We start from the raw sequence: 18,190 nt of genomic DNA, 5'->3' as shown, positions 1-18,190 counted from the left end.
TCAGCAAGAGTTTCAAAATCTGGCCCTTAATGAATAAGATCCTCTTTCCTAGTGGATGATGTCCAGTTGCAGCTCTGTCTTTAGCCCTGATGGGAGAGGGAAGGTAGCAACTCCCAGCACTGTTTTTCACTTGAAAATACCACCTCCCCTCCAGATCTAAAGATCTTTGACTGCGAGGTGGAAGATCAAGGTTTTATTTATTAACACCTTTCTCCTGCCCAGTCAATGTAAGAGCCTCTGACTGCAAAGGCCCTAGCATGTTGTAGAGGTTAGGGAGATAGGCAAATACCAACAAAGAAAACAAACCAGAAGGAACATAACTGGGAGAAGGCAGGCTGTGAAAGCAGATACCTGGGAGTGTGGTGAGGGAGAGGGCAGGAAGGCAGCATCCCATGTGGTGACTGGTTTCCATGATGTGCTGTAAAGCATTGGGAGTTTTGTTGAGTCGCCTTCATGTGGAGGCCACCTCCTTTGCTGTCTTTCTGGGAGGCAGGATCGATAAGATTGTGTTAACTGTCTTGTGAATAGCATCAGACTAATCCTTCAGTCAATGCTTTGCTACCAAGGGGGCCAGTTATGGCAGGTGGACAGGCTTCCTCTAGAGGCCAATATATTTACAAGAAAGCGTAGAGATCCTCAGGTGCTGAAAAGGGACATCACTGAAGTTGATGGAGGAACACCAGTTTACACAGGCCATGTGCATTTTCTAGTGAGCAGTGGGACAGAAGTCTGTACGTCTCCGGGTCTCGTCAGATAAGTTCCTTCTTAACCGGTGCTAAGAGTCTCTAGTAAGCTGTGGTGATCAATAGCAATTTAAGGCCTCCTGTCCCTCCAAAGAAGCATTCAACATCTTTTAGTATGGGCACTGTGAGGAATAGTCACTGAATATAATGGATCAAATATATGAAATACGTTTTTGATTGTTCTTGCATTTTCGTGTTTTTATTAATGAGTTTTATTCAAACTTTTAAACGGTTATGTCTTTTTAGAGCCCACTCCTGCAACTGATCTGTAGGGAAAACTCCCAGTGAGACCAATTCTATGGCTGAAATAACAGCAGGGCTGGGTTCTGGCTAATACAGCAAGGGAATAATATTGTCACTATTCCCTGACCCTCCCTGTTATGTTAATCTATTTTTAGTATTCCACTAGATTCCTGCTGGTAAAGCAAACCCAGTTGCCTGGAGGATATTAGTAATAATAGTCTTGGGACTCATTCCTGCTTCTATTGAAGTCACTGGCAAATGTCCTTTTGATTTTAATAGGACCCATTAACAATCGTATTAATAATTACTAATATTTCACATTTATAGGGCGCCTTCTAGGATCCTCAAGTGCTTTCTCAGATACAGGGGCTCCTGGCGACTAATTGAACATTATAATGACTAAATCTGCTGCAGACACAGAGCACCATTGAGGTCAATGGCAAAAATCCCACTGTCTTTAGTCCGAGCAAGATCAGACCTATAATGTATAAGACTACCCAGAGGCGATGCTGGGGGGCGGGTGGGGTGGGGTGGGGTGGGGAGTCGCTTCCCCCCTTCCCCCCCAGATTTGCTGCTTGGCTTGTACTGAGCATGCTCACACAGACTGAGCATGCTCAGTAACAGTGCTGAAGCCGGCTGCCCACAGTTTGCCCCCTCACTATCGGCAGGCACGGGTCATCTCTGACTATCCCATCTAGTTGATGTGTTGAATTTGGGGCTTTTGAGGCTGATCTTTCTGCATTGAACTTACATGCAATATTCCCTAGAAGTAGGATCAGGCCCGATTGACTTCAAAGGGAGTGGAGGATGCTCAGCACCTTGCATCTCACAGGATCGGACTCAGAACGCTCAAGTGTGCACCCTTTGAAATGTGTGAGCTGCCACTGACTTCAATAGGTGCAAGTTCTGACCCTTATTTTGCAATAGCTGGAAGCTACAGGGCAGCGGAGCGGTGTGTCCCAAGAACAGTATAGTCTGTATGCTGCATACAGTAAAGCAGAGAATGTATTTCCTTGGGACTGCCCATAATTAATGGAATCCATCTGAAATGAATGATTTTCATATACAAGTGTGTGGCCCATTTCTATTATAATTCTACTCTAAATAATCTCTTATTTAGCACGGGTTTAGCATTTTTACTGCAGAGGTAATTTTGCCAAAAAGGGAGCCGTGTCTTAACCTCTGGACCTCATGTTTATGTGCAGTGGAAGCAGAAAAGATCCCTGGGTTCAGTTCCTATGGCGAGCTTTTAATTATACTGCGACTACGTTTTAAAGTCAGTGGAAAACCAAAATCTCTTTTTATCCTGCCCTTGGGATCACACCAAAATTCAGCCTCAGGTCTCCCCTGCCGGATCACCACGGGCACCTGTGTATAACGCTTGCACCCGGCGCATACTGCACGTGATCTTGCTGTGCGGAACTCACGAGAGCACTCACTCTGCTCGGAGAAATGGGGCCACATAATCCCCCACCCAGTGCTGGTGGAAGGCGCAGAATTGACCACCCTGACGGCAGTGGTCTGTGTAGCTACCGAATACGCACGGTGTGGTCAGGAATGGTGCAAATGTCCCCAGTACCCTTCAAACTGGAGTGTCCTTAGAACTAACTCGGTAGCTCACGTTCTGGGCTCGTTCAGTCCCAGGCCTTTCCATTTTCAATTGGCAGCCTCATTAGCAATCTAATGGGAATACTTCTCTGCTAGGAACTGGGGTGACACCACTGACTCATTTAAAATAGGCCATCAAATAGACTTGGATGATAGCAACTTTTGATTACTACTTGTCTGGGCTGGATTTGAGCCAGAATTCCACAGGTGAAAAGCTTCATCTCTCAGAGGTTCCAATCCTCTGAGTTACAAAAGGCAATTGAGAAGCAGGCTGGTCTTGTAGTTAAAGGTGCTAGACTGGGACCCATGAAAGCTGGGTCCTTTTCCTGGCTTTTCCATAGGCTTCCTGTCTGATCTGGCTTCAGCTCCCCCTCTAGAGAATGGAGATAATACTTGCCCTACCTGAGTGGGCTATTGCATACATTAATTAATAACTCATATGCTATGGTGGAGAGCATCATGCAATAGCCTACAAACAAGAAGGTAAATTTTCCTGTAGTCATAAATAATGGTCACAGTGGTGCAGGAATGATCTTTTTACACCTTTATTTATCATCATTTACTAGAGGTGAGAGAATAATTTGCAGGGGATAATTTATCAGATATATTTAGCCTCTTTCCCCACTTGCACGATATCTACCAGCATATTGTGATTCCCTCAAATATATTGTTAATACTAATATTCAGAATGATCTGGTTAATATTTTGGCGAACTCTCTGGATGGAGCATAGTTTGCTGTGGGTGAAATTCATCCCTGTGCAGAGAAGTCAGCAAAAGGCCTTTGCATCACTTAAGTCCCAGCTAAGCCCTTAAGCCGTAAGTGGGACTTAAGTGGGACATGTGTCTGATACTGGCCTCTGAATATAGATGAATTTCAGCCTGTGAGAATTAGATATTCAGCATTTCCTACCTGAGCTTAGTTGTGGTTGGTTCGATAAGTCACATGGTATTGATTCTCTTCCCTGATTGGATGTGTGAATTTCGCTGCTGGTGCAAATATTCATGCATGAGAATGTAATGTTTGGGTTTTCTGCAAATATTTGTGTGTGTGAATTTTAAATTTGCTTCCTGCCAGTACAACTAAGAGCAAGCAAATGTCTGCAGAAAAGGAACACACACAAAAAGGACTAACCATGTCCAAAGCAAATTTATTAAAAAAAAAAATACCAATAATACTTTTTGCTCACGTTTTGCAGTATTTTTCCAGTTCTGTGATGGCAACAAGAGTATTTTGGGTCCTTTGCAGACGAGACTGAGATTTAACTATTTCACTGGGTATTAGCTTTAATGATTTTAAACTTTCCTTAATGAGAGGCCTTGAGGGTTGAGATAGTGCCTTTAAGGAATATATGAGCTGATATTCACTAGCTTGTTTTGCAGATGCACTCCGGTTACCTAGTGTCCTGGAACATGGTAACCTAACCCTTTTGGTCACTGGAAGTTACATACATTAGTCTGGGCAACCATGAAACCCTACCAGCTTTTTTTTCCACATGCCCCCAAAAGACTCGTTCGGATCTGGAATTTGGTTGGCCGTTTCCAAGGTCTTAATGATGTGTTGGTGATGAGTTCCACGGTGATCTGGGGAGGAGGGACAGCAGCAAAAAAGACAATAAAAAAATAATTGATTTTTGTTTAGATTAACAGACCCCTGACTATGAAGAAAGAAGGAATTCAGACCAGAAACCGAAAAATGTCTAGCAAATCCAAAAAGTGCAAAAAGGTCCACGACAGCCTGGAAGATTTCCCCAAGAGCAGCTCCTTTAACCCCGCCGCCCTCTCCAGACACATGTCCTCCATCAGCCACATTTCACCTTTTAGTCACTCTAGCCACATGCTGACTACGCCGACACCGATGCACCCGCCATCCAGCCTCTCTTTCGGACCTCATCATCCTTCCAGCATGGTCACTGCCATGGGTTAGAGACAGACTCCCCCTGCTGAATGCTTACGGTCTCAAAATGAGATTTACTTTATATACTTGCATTTTTGCAGGCGTGCAGTTATCCATTTGAAGCCCGAAACAAATGGATAAAAATTAAAAAAAAAAAAAGTTATTTGAAGGCATAAAAGAAAAAAAAAGGAAAAAAAAAGTGATGTTTGCCACTTTTTAAAGGAACTCACTATGGTGTCTGTATTCTCAACCTCTGAATCTGGACTCCATCTGTGAATAAGCCATTCAGACTCATATTCCCTATTTAACAGGGTCTCTAGTGCTGTGAAAAAAAAAAGCTGAACATTGCATATAACTTATATTGTAAGGAATACTGTACATTTGAGGAAGACTTTATTGCATCTGGGTAAGCTGTAAAGACAGGCATGAAGGACTCAGAGGAAATTTTTTTTAAAGGCGGATGGGGAGGAGAATAAAAATGCCGACCGAGAAGAACCAGGTCTAATGAACGAATGGACAAACCGCCAGTCGTGTCTTCTCTCTCTCTCTCTCTCTGGCTGGCTCAAGTTGTTTGATGCATTAACTAATTAACTAACTAAAAGCTGTAGGCAGATCATTCATTCAAGGCACCGGGCCTTTTACAGAGGAAGTAATAATGGTTTTGGGGCAATCAGTGTTAACATATATTGCCAGTGAGGGTTTTCAGATAGCCATTCTTCAGGCCTATATGCATTGTGAACAAGTTCCTGTAATTGTTGTTTGTATGTATAATTCAAAGCACCAAATTAAGAAAGATGTAGATTTATTTCATCCTATTATACAGACTGAATGGTTGTATAAATTTATTTACTGCTAGTGTTAAGACCTGTTTTTTTTTTTTTTTTGGTTTTGTTTTGTTTTTCATATTTTTTCCCTCTTTTTTTTTTTTTTTGGAGAATAAACTAGATTAAATTCTGTTGACTTACAGGCGTTTTGTGCTTGGCGGTGTGTGGAGGGGGGATTCTTTTCATTTTTGTTTTGATGATATTTATTAAATAGCTTTCCTGGGTATGGGCGACGTGTATCTTTTTCAGCTCCTTTCGACGGCCAGTGCAATGTTTGCGGTGGTTTAAAAATAAAATAAAATAAATGAAGTGCATGTTAGTGTGACCCACTGTTCAGTGTCTGTTACAGATCCCCTCATTTGCAAAGCATCTGAATCTGCTGCAGCTCCCAGCTAGGCGAATCATTCCTTTCACTCGTGCTCTAGAAGCTTATGCTGCCGAGATTGCAGGTTCAAGCCCCTGTGCTAACCATGATAACAAATGTACAGTTAGGAATTTAGTGGGGAGGTTTTCAAAGATACCACTAGCAGAGAGGTACCTATCTCTGCTTTTAGGCCTTTAAAAAAAAAGGCCTCGAGACCTTTGGAAAGAATCCTGTATGGTGATTATCTTTCCTCATGTTTCGTACTAGTGATTGCTGCCCTAAACCACCTCTTTATTCAGTGAGACATTTTTTACAGTCTAAAGTCCAGATCCTAGAATGAGCTCTATGCAAACGGAGCCTGCGTTCCTGCTGAGCCTAGAGAAGTGGATGGAGCTTACTGCGGAAGCAGGAATCTAACAGCATACAAAGGATGATGATGAAATCTATATTTCCAACCCGTAGCCACTGTTCCCTCTAAGCTGTGTGCGTGTGCGCACGCACACAGATCCTAAACTCCGCGCACACGGCGAAACACCGCGTGCACAAAAATTTGCACAGAAGCACAACAATTTGCACAGAAGAAATTTTTTGCGCACACGGCCTGTCAAAAATTAGAGGGTACGTTGCCTGTAGCCATCAGAAATCATGGGCCAGGCCCCCAAACTCAGGAGATTAACTTTAAAATATTGAGATTTAAAATAAATCAATACATTTGGGGGGTCTTTTAACTTGCTTTCTGGTGTTTGAGTCTTTAGGGTTCACGTTTTCCTAGTGTTTCTCCACAGACATGGGGGCAAGAAACTTTAAAAAGAAAGTTGAAATTCTTACATAATTACATGACTCCAGGAAGTGGGGCTTTTAAGAAAAGCACCGAACATCATGAGTCTTGTGAGACAATCACAAGGGTTGGCAACACTGTCAGGCTTGTTGACCGCATAGTTGTCATTAAACAAAAATAATATTCAACTCTCAACAAAGATGACCTACAAAGTAATTATTATGCTCTGAGGGTGGCAACATCTGAGGCCAATGAAATAGCTGAATTCCTTTTACCTACAAAGTGGAGGCCCCATCTCGCAGCCACTTACGTGAATACTGCTTACTCATTCAAGTAGTCCCATTGGGCCAAACTGTGCGCTCAGTGATACTGGTCTGAAAGATTTACGCCAATTTACATGAGATCAGAATTAAACCCATTGGGCTTGCTTCATCTTTGCTCTGAATTGTGTGTAGCCATTCACTCCAATGCAAAGGGGCTATAAAATACCATTCTGATCTGGTAATATTTCATGCATGTGTTGCACTGGGTACATGACTATACAAGGTGCAGGGCAACGGGTGCAAGTTCATTGACTGCAATAGGCTTACTCACATGAGTAGGAATTTCTCATGTGAGCAAAGCATTGCAGGATTGGGCCCATGGTTCCTGCTGGTAACTTTCAAGATGAAAATAAAGTGGGCCAAAGAAGCCTTTGATTTGTTGTTTTGTCTTTGCTTCAGCTTCTTCCTCCCCTTGCTTCCAAATAAATATAGCCAAAATAAGACTACATCACAACTGAGGAATTAACGGGATGTATATGGCACATACAGTATCAATTTTGTAACACTGGCTGGTTCCCTTTTTATGCTGTTGATAAAAATGTGTAAACATAAAATCAAAACAAATTTATGTTAATCACCTGCTTTCTCAATGAATATTTAAAACATAAAGACTAAATGTTGAAATAAAATGGAGTGGAGGATTACTGTGATGCAAATAGAGATCTCATTGACTCCTAATTAATCATCTGCTAACGATAAAGCTAGTCTCAATTAGTCTGACTAATCAAAGGAAGTCATCATCTTTGGCAATATTAAGCTTGAGATTTTTTTGCCTTTTAAAAAATTCTTAACACTTCCACCTTTCCCTCCTTTGACTCATCAATGGATTGGAGGTAAAGACTAAAGTATTGATTCTGATCTGACTGACACCAGTCTAAATGAGATCAGAACATGGATTTAAGACTATTTCACTAATGCCTACTCAGTTGGTGTCTTTCCATTGTCTTTAATGGAAGCTGGATTAGGCCTTACGACCAAAAGTCTTTCACGAGGAACAGGGAGAAAAATTCTGCTTGTGACTTGCATCCTGTACCACTTCACTATCTATCTATCTATCTATCTATCTATCTATCTATCTATCTATCTATCTATCTATCTATCTATCTATCTATCTATCTATCTAATGGAACTGTAATAAAACATTGGCTGCAATTCTTTCTTGAACATATTGTCATTTGAGGTCTGATCCCACAAACACTCTTTGCTTGGAACGCCAACTGAAGTCAAGGCTTGAAAGATCGGATGCTTTAGCATTACATGTACCATGTTAAACACATTGGGTATGGGTATAGAAGTGGGTAAAATCCGGACCTCATTGAACTCAATGGGAGTTTTGCTATTGACTCATCAGGGCCAGGATTTTACCCATTATCTTTATTCTGCATGGTGATGAGACGTTCTGTTCTCTAGAATACACATTCTAGAATTTATCCATTTTAGACTTTCTTTTCTATAACACAGGTAAGAAGGCAATACCAAAGCTAGTTTGATACACGAAAACAGGCCAAGGACTGTTAACCAATCTATTGCTACAATATTTCTAAGTAAAACTGATCCCTTCTGAATTTTGAATTGGCCTTGCTTCATTTTTGAAATAACACGGCAGCTCTACCAGATACATGAGAAATCATTTGTGTGTGTCAGAGAGTAAAGATACTCTTTCTCCAGTTTACTATTCTATTTGTAAAAACATGTGGCCTAAGACTCAGCGTGGAAGGTATTATGGAGGCTCAAATCCCTCAGTCCTTACTCAGGCAAAACTCAGGAGCTTTGCATGAGTAATGACTTCTGGGTTTGAGCCTACATTAACAGTTTTGCTTTACTTAGGGCCTGGCCCAAAGCCCATTGTTGGCTTTGAGTAATGGTAAATGGTGATAGTATCATCTCCCACAATACCTGCTTTATTGACCTGCTTCTGCTCATATTCAAATTAGTGGCAAAACTTTTGTTGCCTTTAGTGGTGCAGGATTAGTCCACAGATGTGTGTGTGCGTATGCATGATAAAGCTATGATGCAAGAACAATTTTAAAGATGCAAAGCTAAGTTGGGAAATGCCAGAATTAAGGTTGCAACCTTAATTTGCTCCCCTTTTGTGTGTGCTTGTGATACAGTCTTTAATTACATGATAAGACAACTTTTTTCCCCACAAGACCCCATATGCATTCAGTGCACAGGATGGACCCATTCTGGGGATAAATCAGGGTGGTGTAAAGAACAAACCTGTTGCCTGTGGAATCCTGCCTTATTTGTTGCAGATGCTGGAAGGTGTGTGCTATTTGTAGAACTGGAGACAAGCAGGTCGAGGTCTGCCCAAAACTAAAGGCCTAACCCCCTCAGCTAAGGGGAGGAACTTCTAGACCCAGGCTATCACTGATTTCTGGGGACAACAAATGAAAAAACAAGATCAGGAGTGAGGTCAAAGGTTAAAAATGAGGGAGGCAGAGGGGGACACCGAGCAGAGAATCCTGGACGGTGCCCACGTCTCCTCAAAGGCATCCAGAGAGTCTGTAGGACTCTGCCCATAGAAGTGAGCAGACAAGGGACCAGAAATAGGCTCCGACCACCCTGTCCAGCTTCCTCCTCCTAAAGTGGTGGATGGCCATCTTGACCTGAGCCAGGAGGAGGCTCCCAGGACTTTGTGGGGCCATGAATGGGGTCTGAATGGATCAGCAGGAGGAAAAGTGCAGCCAGGACCTCAGTAAAACATTCTGGCTGCACTGAATGAGGCAGGGGATTGCAGGCAGCAAAAGGATGGTCTCATGGTTAGGACAGTTGAATGCACCCCTGGAGATTGTATCCCTGCCTCTTGTCACAGAGCTCCTATGTGGTACCAGGCAAGTCACTTCAAGCAGACTTTTCACAGGTGGTCACTAATTGTATGTTCCTCATTTTCTGGATGCCCAACCTGAGATCCTGGGGTCTGATCTGCAGAAGTGCTGAGTGCTCACAACTGCACCTGAAGTCAATGGGAGCCATGCTTTGAACATATAAAGTACTATGTAATGCTGAATACTCTGTAAAATCAGGTCCTAGGCATCTCAACTTGGGCATCCAAAAGTAGTGGATACTTTTGACCTTAAACTCTCTGTGCACCTGCTCCCCACCTGTAAAATGAGGATAATACCATCCCCTCATCTCGCAGGGTGTTAATGTTTGTGAAGCAGTCAGATGCTACAGTGACAAGTGCCATGGAAACACCCAGGAAGAAATGAATAATTCTATCTTCAGAGCGGGGTTTAAAAAGCATGCAATAAATAAAGGATGGGGCCATACCCTGAATAATGAGGATTAGCAGGAGTGTTGTAAGTAAGACACGAGAAGTAATTCTTCTGCTCTACTCCGTGCTGATTAGGCCTCAACTGGAGTAATGTGTCCAGTTCTGGGTGCCACATTTCAGGAAGAATTTGGACAAATTGGAGAGAGTCTAGAGAAGAGCAACAACAATGATTAAAGGTCTAGAAAACATGACCTATGAGGGAAGGTTGACAAAATTGTGTTTGTTTAGTCTGGAAAAGAGAAGAATGAGAGGGGACATAATAGTTTTCAAGTATGTAAAAGGTTGTTACAAGGAGGAGGAAGAAAAATTGTTCTCCTTAACCTCTGAGGATAGGACAAGAAGCAATGGGCTTAAATTGCAGCAAGGGCGGTGTAGGTTGGACATTAGGAAAAACTTCCTAACTGTTAGGGTGGTTAAGCACTGGAATAAATTGCCTAGGGAGGTTGTGGAATCTCCATCATTGGGGATTTTTATGAGCAGGTTAGACAAACACCTGTCAGGAATGGTCTAGATAATTAGTCCTGCCATGAGTGCAGGGGACTGGACTAGATGACCTCTTGAAGTTCCTTCCAGTTCTATGATTCTATGATGCAACAACATATAGAATAACTTCTCATTATACTGAGCCCCTTCCATCCTGTGACCTGAACGAGGCAGGGGGAAAAATAGTATATGATCACGTAATTGAACACTGTATCCTTATGCACGAAGGGGCTGAATTAAGGTTCCACAGGCAACTTTAATTCTGGCATTTCCTATCTGTTGAGTGCTTGACTTTTCAACCTTCATTATGTTATTTATAAGCATTTTTATGTCTTTAATATATATGGAGAGTGCATCCACCATCAGAGAAGGACGTATTGTGTGTGTGTGTGTGTAAATACACAATGCACATAGAAAAAGTAACCAAGGACCTACTGTCATAGATACATGCTCTCCATGTGTATCAAAACTAGCTGTACACACAAACACACACACAACATATCTATACAACAATAGCCCACATAATTCCATTGCAACTCCATTGAAATGAATAGGGCTTCCTGGACACATTTTGGCCCACTCTATATTATATGCATATGCTGTGCTTTTTAAGTTTAAATTTGTTTTGTGGGCTTTGTGCATAGCCTTCAGGATAGCAACTAGACACGGTCAAACTGCTTTCTATAAAATAAGAGTCTCTCACAGGCTTTGGCCTAATGCTTGAGTTGAATATTTTCTGAGGTGCAAAAACATCTGGTCAACTGTTATTGATCCCATTATTTCACATTTTCACTCTGCCTGTTGTTCTTCTGGGTTGCAGCTGATTCCAGAAGTGCTAAAATACTGCACGAATGCCTGTTCTCCATTGGAAGAAGGAAGCAAGAGAAATCTTGTTCTCAGGAGACTTATAGACCAATTTTGATGTTAGTTGGGATAAGTAGCTGAACTTGTAGCTTATTTAAGACAAATCCCAGAACCTTTTTAGTTCATCCATCCCTAATGTTTACCATTAATCTTATAATTGAACTACTTGCTTAACGGTTCCTACATTAGAAGTATTACCATCTTCTCACGCTGGTTGGACCCATAACTTGTTCTTTCACTAAGCGCCAAATCATCAGCAGGTGGAACTCACAATAGCTCCATTGACTTCATAGATCACTGAAGTCAATGGACTGATGCCACTTTACATCAGTTGAGGCTCAGACCCTCCATTTCAAATGCTGCTTTCAGTTACACCTTGCCACAACTTCAGTCAATCAAGTGAGGGCTTAGTTTAAGAGCTAAGCATTGCTTACAAGTAGTTAAGATGCCAGGAGAAACACATATTAACGGCTGTAAATGCTGTGGTATCTCAGCTATTTTTAGTTCCTCCTTGAGAATGTTTTTTCCTTAGCACAAGGACTGACCACCACCACCTGGCCCCAAACCAGCAACAACCCATTTTAAGGAGCAAAGGTGTCAGTATCTTTCAAAAGTGCAAACACATTGCTAAAGAAGTTAATCCCTTCCTGCATTCAGAAACTATCAAAATGAATTTACTTCCGGAGAAGTCGCTCTGGGGTAGATTTATAGATTTCTTGATAAATTATAAAATATATTTAGCTACTCTGAGGAAACAATAGTGATTAGGCATGGGTCTGAACCACTGAATTTTGGGTAAACTGGGATATGAATCCAGATCTGAACTTCACAGTTTGGGCCCATCTATAATATGGCCAAAGAGAAATCGCACATTCAATCATTGCTGGATTTTGGTGGTTGGGATCCTTATCTGAACTCTGCAGTTTGGAGTTATCGCTAATAAAAACAATACTTTGTAATTTTGTCTGAAGATCTCAAAACACTTCAAAAACATGAACTAAGCTTCACAACACCATATATATCATGTGATATATCTTTTAACCCACCGTTAGGGTGGAATGCAGAATCTGTAGAGTAATAGTTTTGTATAACAGTTTGGGACAAGAAGTGAAGAAGAGAAGGGGTTAATTCAGGTAGACAGGATCATAACTGGGAATTTGTCCATGACTCTAGGTCTGTGGTTTTCAACCTTTTTTTCATTTGTGGATCCTTAAAAAAATTCAAATAGAGGTGTGGATCCCTTTGGAAATCTTAAACATAGTCCACGATTCCCCAAGTTGAAAACCACTGTTCTGTGGTAATTACAACCTTTCATGGACCCTTTAGACATAGTCTGCGGACCCCCAGAGGTCCATGGACCACAGGTTGAAAACCACTGCTCAAGGTAGAACCTAAAATGAGGAGAGAAGGTCTTACAAATGATGAATTTCTGAAATGTGCCATGGGATCTTTCATGAACAGAGGCAGCTAGGATGTCTTTATGTATGAAAAATCCTGTAGAACTTAATAAAAAATGGTAACCTTTCTGTAAGATTTTTATACCATATATATATATTCTTTTATGGGGATATAATTCTCTATAGGATGGTTACTCTGTAAGACTCTAAAGGTGTTCAGAGTAGTTTAAAAAGAAACCATTTTAATGTCTATAGAACCCTTTTGATTCTATCCTTATTTAGGGACTTTTCCAGATGGGTCATCAGAAATGGGGTGAACGTTTTGTTCTCCTGTGAGATTTGAATAGCTATATTTATTTGGGGAACTGGGTCTGCTCTGCATACGTAAGTCTTTCATTTGATATCACAGTGTGAATTGCTGTTATCTTTGCAAGGCAGAGCAGCCCTTTCGCACTGGGCCATGTAAGGGCCAGGTAGAGTCCATTGAGGACACCTGTCTTTATTGTCACTTCTTAAAATACAAAATTGACTTGAATTTTTATCTTTCTAACCCCAGGACTTGAGTTCAGTCTCTCTGCCCTGAGTCACTGTTTCCAGAATTTCCAACTCCCACCCATTAAACTGAAAACACATAGTACTTACTTGTCTTGCTGACTTTTGCAGCAAGTTTCATATGTCAGTCCTCCATTGTGTAAAGAAATTTGGCTTGAATGGCTTACTGACTGTTCTAAGAGATATAGCAAGTGTCTAGGGTATTTTTGGGTTGGGAGGAGGGGAGGGCAGGGGAGGGAGCAATAGGTCTTTAAAGTCCTCCCTTGGGAGTTCCCTGTGACTGAGTGTTCACTAATAGAGAGCCTGATCTACTAAAGCACTTGAGCACGTGCTTTATTTTAAGCACACAAGTAGCTCCAGAGACTTCAGTGGGACTACTCCCATGCTTACAGTTAAGCATGTGCTTAAGTGCTTTTCTGGATCAGGACCACAGTGTGCACCCACGTCAGACTGGAAGAGGTTAGTTCCGTTAAGTTGTGGGGTTCTTTTGGAATGAGGAGGAAAAACTGAGTGGGAGTTTTGATCTTTCTCACATCATGGAGTTTTCTCTACCCCCCCCTCGGGTGCTAGACACAACCCTCCTCTTCTAATTTAAGATCTATTTAAGATTACTTGCAGCCTAATCATTTGTAATGATGGGTCTCTGAACACCTCTGTCAGGCATTAGATCAAAACTTTGCATCTCAGGCCTGCGTCTCATTGTTCTTGAAATACATTGCATTGTCTCATTATACGTTTCCTTTCGAGAGCTAATACGCCGATTCCTTTGCCTCTGTTCTGATTTCTGGCTGTTAGACACATATATGTTCCGCCCCTCACCCCACACACCCTACAGGGTTCTTCTGCAGGAGGAATGGCACGTTAGGAACCTGACCCAATGTCCCATTAAAGTAAATGGAAAGAGTCCATTGGATCACAACCCGGCTGCACTGAATTTAGAACATCTACGTACTGCTGAGTTTGACCAACTCTGTGTCTGAATACGGATTAGAAATATGGGCACATTTGCCTAGCTAAACATTGTGTGGGCAGCTCCCAATAGGAGCTGCCAATAGAAGTTACGTCAATGGATCAAAACCAATATACACTCCTAGGGCAACGGTACTGGTCATAGAATCCTAGGGCTGGATTTTGCCATCAGACACATGAACCCAACTCCCACTGAGATCATACCGGTCCTCAGGGTGGAATTAGACCCACAGCAATGGCACAGACCCATGAGGTAATTTATTCCCACTCCCCCTGTGACAGCCCAATGCAGGATTCTTTCCTACGGTGTTTTGTCCAGCCCTGTTTTAAATGTCCCCAAAATGGGGCTTCGACCACCTATCTCTGGAGCCTATGCCCCAGCTGAATGTGTCTCACTGTTAAGATTTTTGCTGTGATATCCAGCCTACATTTTCCCTTGCTCAAATGCTGACTGGCTGACACTGCTCTTTGTATTCAGCTCAACAGCGGCAGCTTCTATCAGTGCGTTCAGCAGCAGGAATGGGCTGTTTTCAGAGAAGCTGAATCGGTTCAACTGAGTCTGCTTATGCCAATTCTCCCGAAGCAACTGCTTCTAAAAAATTCACTGCCTTCTCAGCCTCTGTTGTTTGGGCCAGATCCAAAGCCTATTGAAATCGGTGCAAAGACTCCCATTCAATTCAAAGGGCTTTAGATCTGACCCTAAGCGAGGGCCGGGCTTTGAATTTCATGTGCTGACAGCCCTTTTTGGTCCTCGGCGGAATGGATGACTTGTCATAGATGATCAATAAATGTCACCACTTGCCTTGCAGCCCTCGACTTTTCTAAAAAGAATCTCGTAGAAGGAGCCTGAAGCATGGAACATGATCATGTCCTGACTTCTTCAATGCTCAGGGATTCGGTGCTGGTGGTGGATTGTTTCCCTGAAGTGCTGATAGGATGCATGTTCTGCAATAAATAAAGCGGTGAAAAGAGAAGGGGCCTGCCTGATCCTCCCCTCATGCCATTGTTGTGCCGATGTAATCGCTCTGACTTCAGTGGAGTTACTCCTGAATTGGACTGGTGTGAGATTAGAATCTGGACTAAATCTTTTATGTTTTGGATAGACAAAATAGGCTTAATTCTGCCCGCTATTACTGTTTTCAACAGAGTGACACATGTCAGACTGAGGTTGGAACTGAGTTCAAAGAGCCAAGTCGTGTCCTGATTTACACCCACCAAAGTCATAGTCTGCTTCTGCCTTGTTCCAGGGCGAGACACTTAGGGTTTTGAAAAACTGTGTTCTTGAAGGGTCATATGATCGCCTCAACCTGGTTCCAGGATTGGACTCCTGAATCATATGTAAACCATGGTAGAGGTGATGATGATGATGAGTTCCATTATGCCAAGGCACTTAGCTACAAAGACTGATTACCCATCTCCATTAGCTTTCCAAATGTGTGCACCTTGCTGGCTGGCTCATTTGGTACCACCTCTTCCCCCATCATGTACAGGCCTGTATCCCTATGCAAAGGTAAACACCCAGCTATTTGGATGCCCATTGTGTATACTGTAGATCCCATCTGAACATTGCATTCCACCAGGCATTGGTCTGAGTGATGCAAGAATCACCTGTATGTGGATACGTCTGGTCCCAATGTAAGCTTTTACTCCTTCATTCTAAATTGTACAGTCTGAGTCTATATTATCTATCCCTAAAGCTGATGTTACTTAATATTATGTTGAAGGCAGAGGTTAGGGACTCATTTCAGCAGAGGTGAGGCTTTTCTTTAGGTCCCCTTTGACCAATGGGTGGAGTGACAGCCCCGTTACTTTCCCCAAAGTTTAGGAGCAGCTGGGAGATGAGAGGTGGAAAATTTTTAAAGAGACCTTAACCTGGTCTCCATGTGTGACTCGCAGTGTGTCTGGCAGGGATAAATTCTACCACCTGGGCTGGAAACTGCTCACACACCGGGCTGCGTCAGTGCAATGTTGCACAGAGGTAGGCCACAGTTTGAAAACTGGGCCTGATAAGAGGGTCACTTTTCAAGTGCCAGGTCTCCTTCCTATCCTCAGTCCATGTCCAGTTTATAGGGCCTGACTGAGCTCCCGTTAAAGCCAATGGAAAGACTCCCATTGGTCACAGGGCGAGTTGGATCAGGCCCCTAGTCTGTAGATGATTTTGTCGGCCATCCACCCCATTGCCAGGTTTATCTTATGCACTAGATCTGCAGGCAAGTCTGTTGGTGAATCTGCTCATCTCAGGGAGCTCCTCTTTCTCTGGGATGAAGTACAGCTGGCAAAGGGGGAGGGAGGAGTCGCTTGACCTTTGCTCTCTTAAAGGGCTATTCCTTACAATTCAGTTGCAGCAGACTCCCAGAGTCCTGACTCTTCAAGTCTGAACTTCCCCATCTTTACTGGCACCAGCTAGTATTTCAAGTCATTTTGACATGCTTCTTGGTTAGCCCTTTCCCTTTACGATCAAAGAATTTACATGATTAAACTTTTGCGCTGGATGTGGTTTCAAAAGCCTTTCTGGAATCAGCAGCAGTTGTAGGCTCAAATTATTTTAATATTTATCTAATCTAGTATCGATGTGGCTAATTAAAGGGCACTCAGATGCTATGATGATGTTAAATGCCTTAGAAATGTCCATAAACAATTTCATTATTTGCCTCTCATTCTGACATTGTACCACACGAAGGAGTCTTAGGCGTAGTTAGAGCAAGTGACTGGAGGACTCTCGGGTTCTATTCCCTCCTCTGCCACTGATTCACAGTGCAATCGCAGTCTTTTAGGTTCAGATTTTCAGAAGTGGCCTCTACTTCTGGGCATCTCCCTTTTTTGGTTGCCCAGTTTGGTCTTAGAAACCTGATTTGGGGAGGGCTGAAAATAGATGTAAGGACTTAACTTTAGGCACCCAGGTTTTTTTAAATTTTTGGGCTTAATATTTTTGCGCATCAATTTCCCCATTTGAAAAAAGAGGATAATAAGATGATGCACGTTTGCAAATCCCTACAGAGGAAAAACATTATAGATGTGCCAAATATTAAAGATTATGATTATTAATAATAGCATGTCAGGGTGGCAAGTTATAATGCATTGGAAGCTTCAGAATTATAAGCATAGGAATATAATAATTGCCACAGTAGTACAGACCAATGGTCCATCTACTCTGGTGTCTGACCAGTGCCAGTGGAATACAGCTACTTCAGAGTCCTGCTTAAATACCTCTTAATGCACCTAGACAACATTGCAAGACTGCACAGTGGTGGGGGAAAAACATGTGTCTTGAATCCAGATCGGAACTCCGTTTATGGGAGGGTGCTTTCTGAAGACAAAGGATTGATAGCCCTTCTAAATCACGTAAACAAGGTGCTTGCCTATAAATACAGCTCCAGCAAACACAATGAGTCACTTCCTTTGCTGATATTGTGAAGATGGAAATGAAGAATGTGTAAGATAATATGGGACATGAACGATGGTGTTGCGATTAAAGGCGCAGGGTTGGGTGTCAACTGATGTGAGTTTTATTCTAGTCATGGAAATGGGTTTCTTCTGTGCTTAAAGCAAGAGGGGAAGATTTTCAAAATTGCTCAGCTTTGGCCTAACTCTGCTTGCCTGGAAATCAATAGTAAAGCTCTCCTTCGGTAGGCCAACACTGAGTGCCTTCGAAAATCCCATCCTTAAACACTCCGTGCCTCAGTTTACTTCAGCTGTTAATCAGGGATGATGATAGAGGTGTCAAGAGGTTAAATTAATATGTAGCTGTAAAGGGAAAGGCCCCAGGAACATGCCCAGTATCAAGAAAGCTTTATTTTTTTTGGTGAATGGAACAGTGACATTTTGACCGCCACCCAGGAAGGAGACTTCACATTCATGATCAATCAGTGA

The 18,190-nt window shown here is 42.3% G+C and overlaps 1 protein-coding gene across 9 annotated transcripts in view; it reads left to right on the top strand.

The window, feature by feature from the left end:
• The window catches only part of GATA3 (GATA binding protein 3), a 32,707-nt gene extending 27,677 nt beyond the window's left edge, over nucleotides 1-5,030 (top strand). For 6 of the 9 annotated variants that reach the window (XM_074942659.1, XM_074942663.1, XM_074942662.1 and 3 more), the window contains exon 6: nucleotides 4,235-5,030. In XM_074942659.1, coding sequence (XP_074798760.1) covers nucleotides 4,235-4,519 — 285 coding nt within the window. In that variant the 3' untranslated portion in view covers nucleotides 4,520-5,030. The remainder of the gene's footprint in view (nucleotides 1-4,234) is intronic. The other 3 variants (XM_074942668.1, XM_074942667.1, XM_074942664.1) reach the window with 1 other exon arrangement.
• The last annotated feature ends 13,160 nt before the right edge of the window (nucleotides 5,031-18,190 follow it).

This window comes from Natator depressus, chromosome 1, assembly GCF_965152275.1.
Source record: "Natator depressus isolate rNatDep1 chromosome 1, rNatDep2.hap1, whole genome shotgun sequence".
Classification (NCBI taxonomy): Eukaryota; Metazoa; Chordata; order Testudines; family Cheloniidae; genus Natator; species Natator depressus.
The sequence above is the reverse complement of the archived record's forward strand: the minus strand, read 5'-3'. Positions and strand labels throughout refer to the sequence as shown.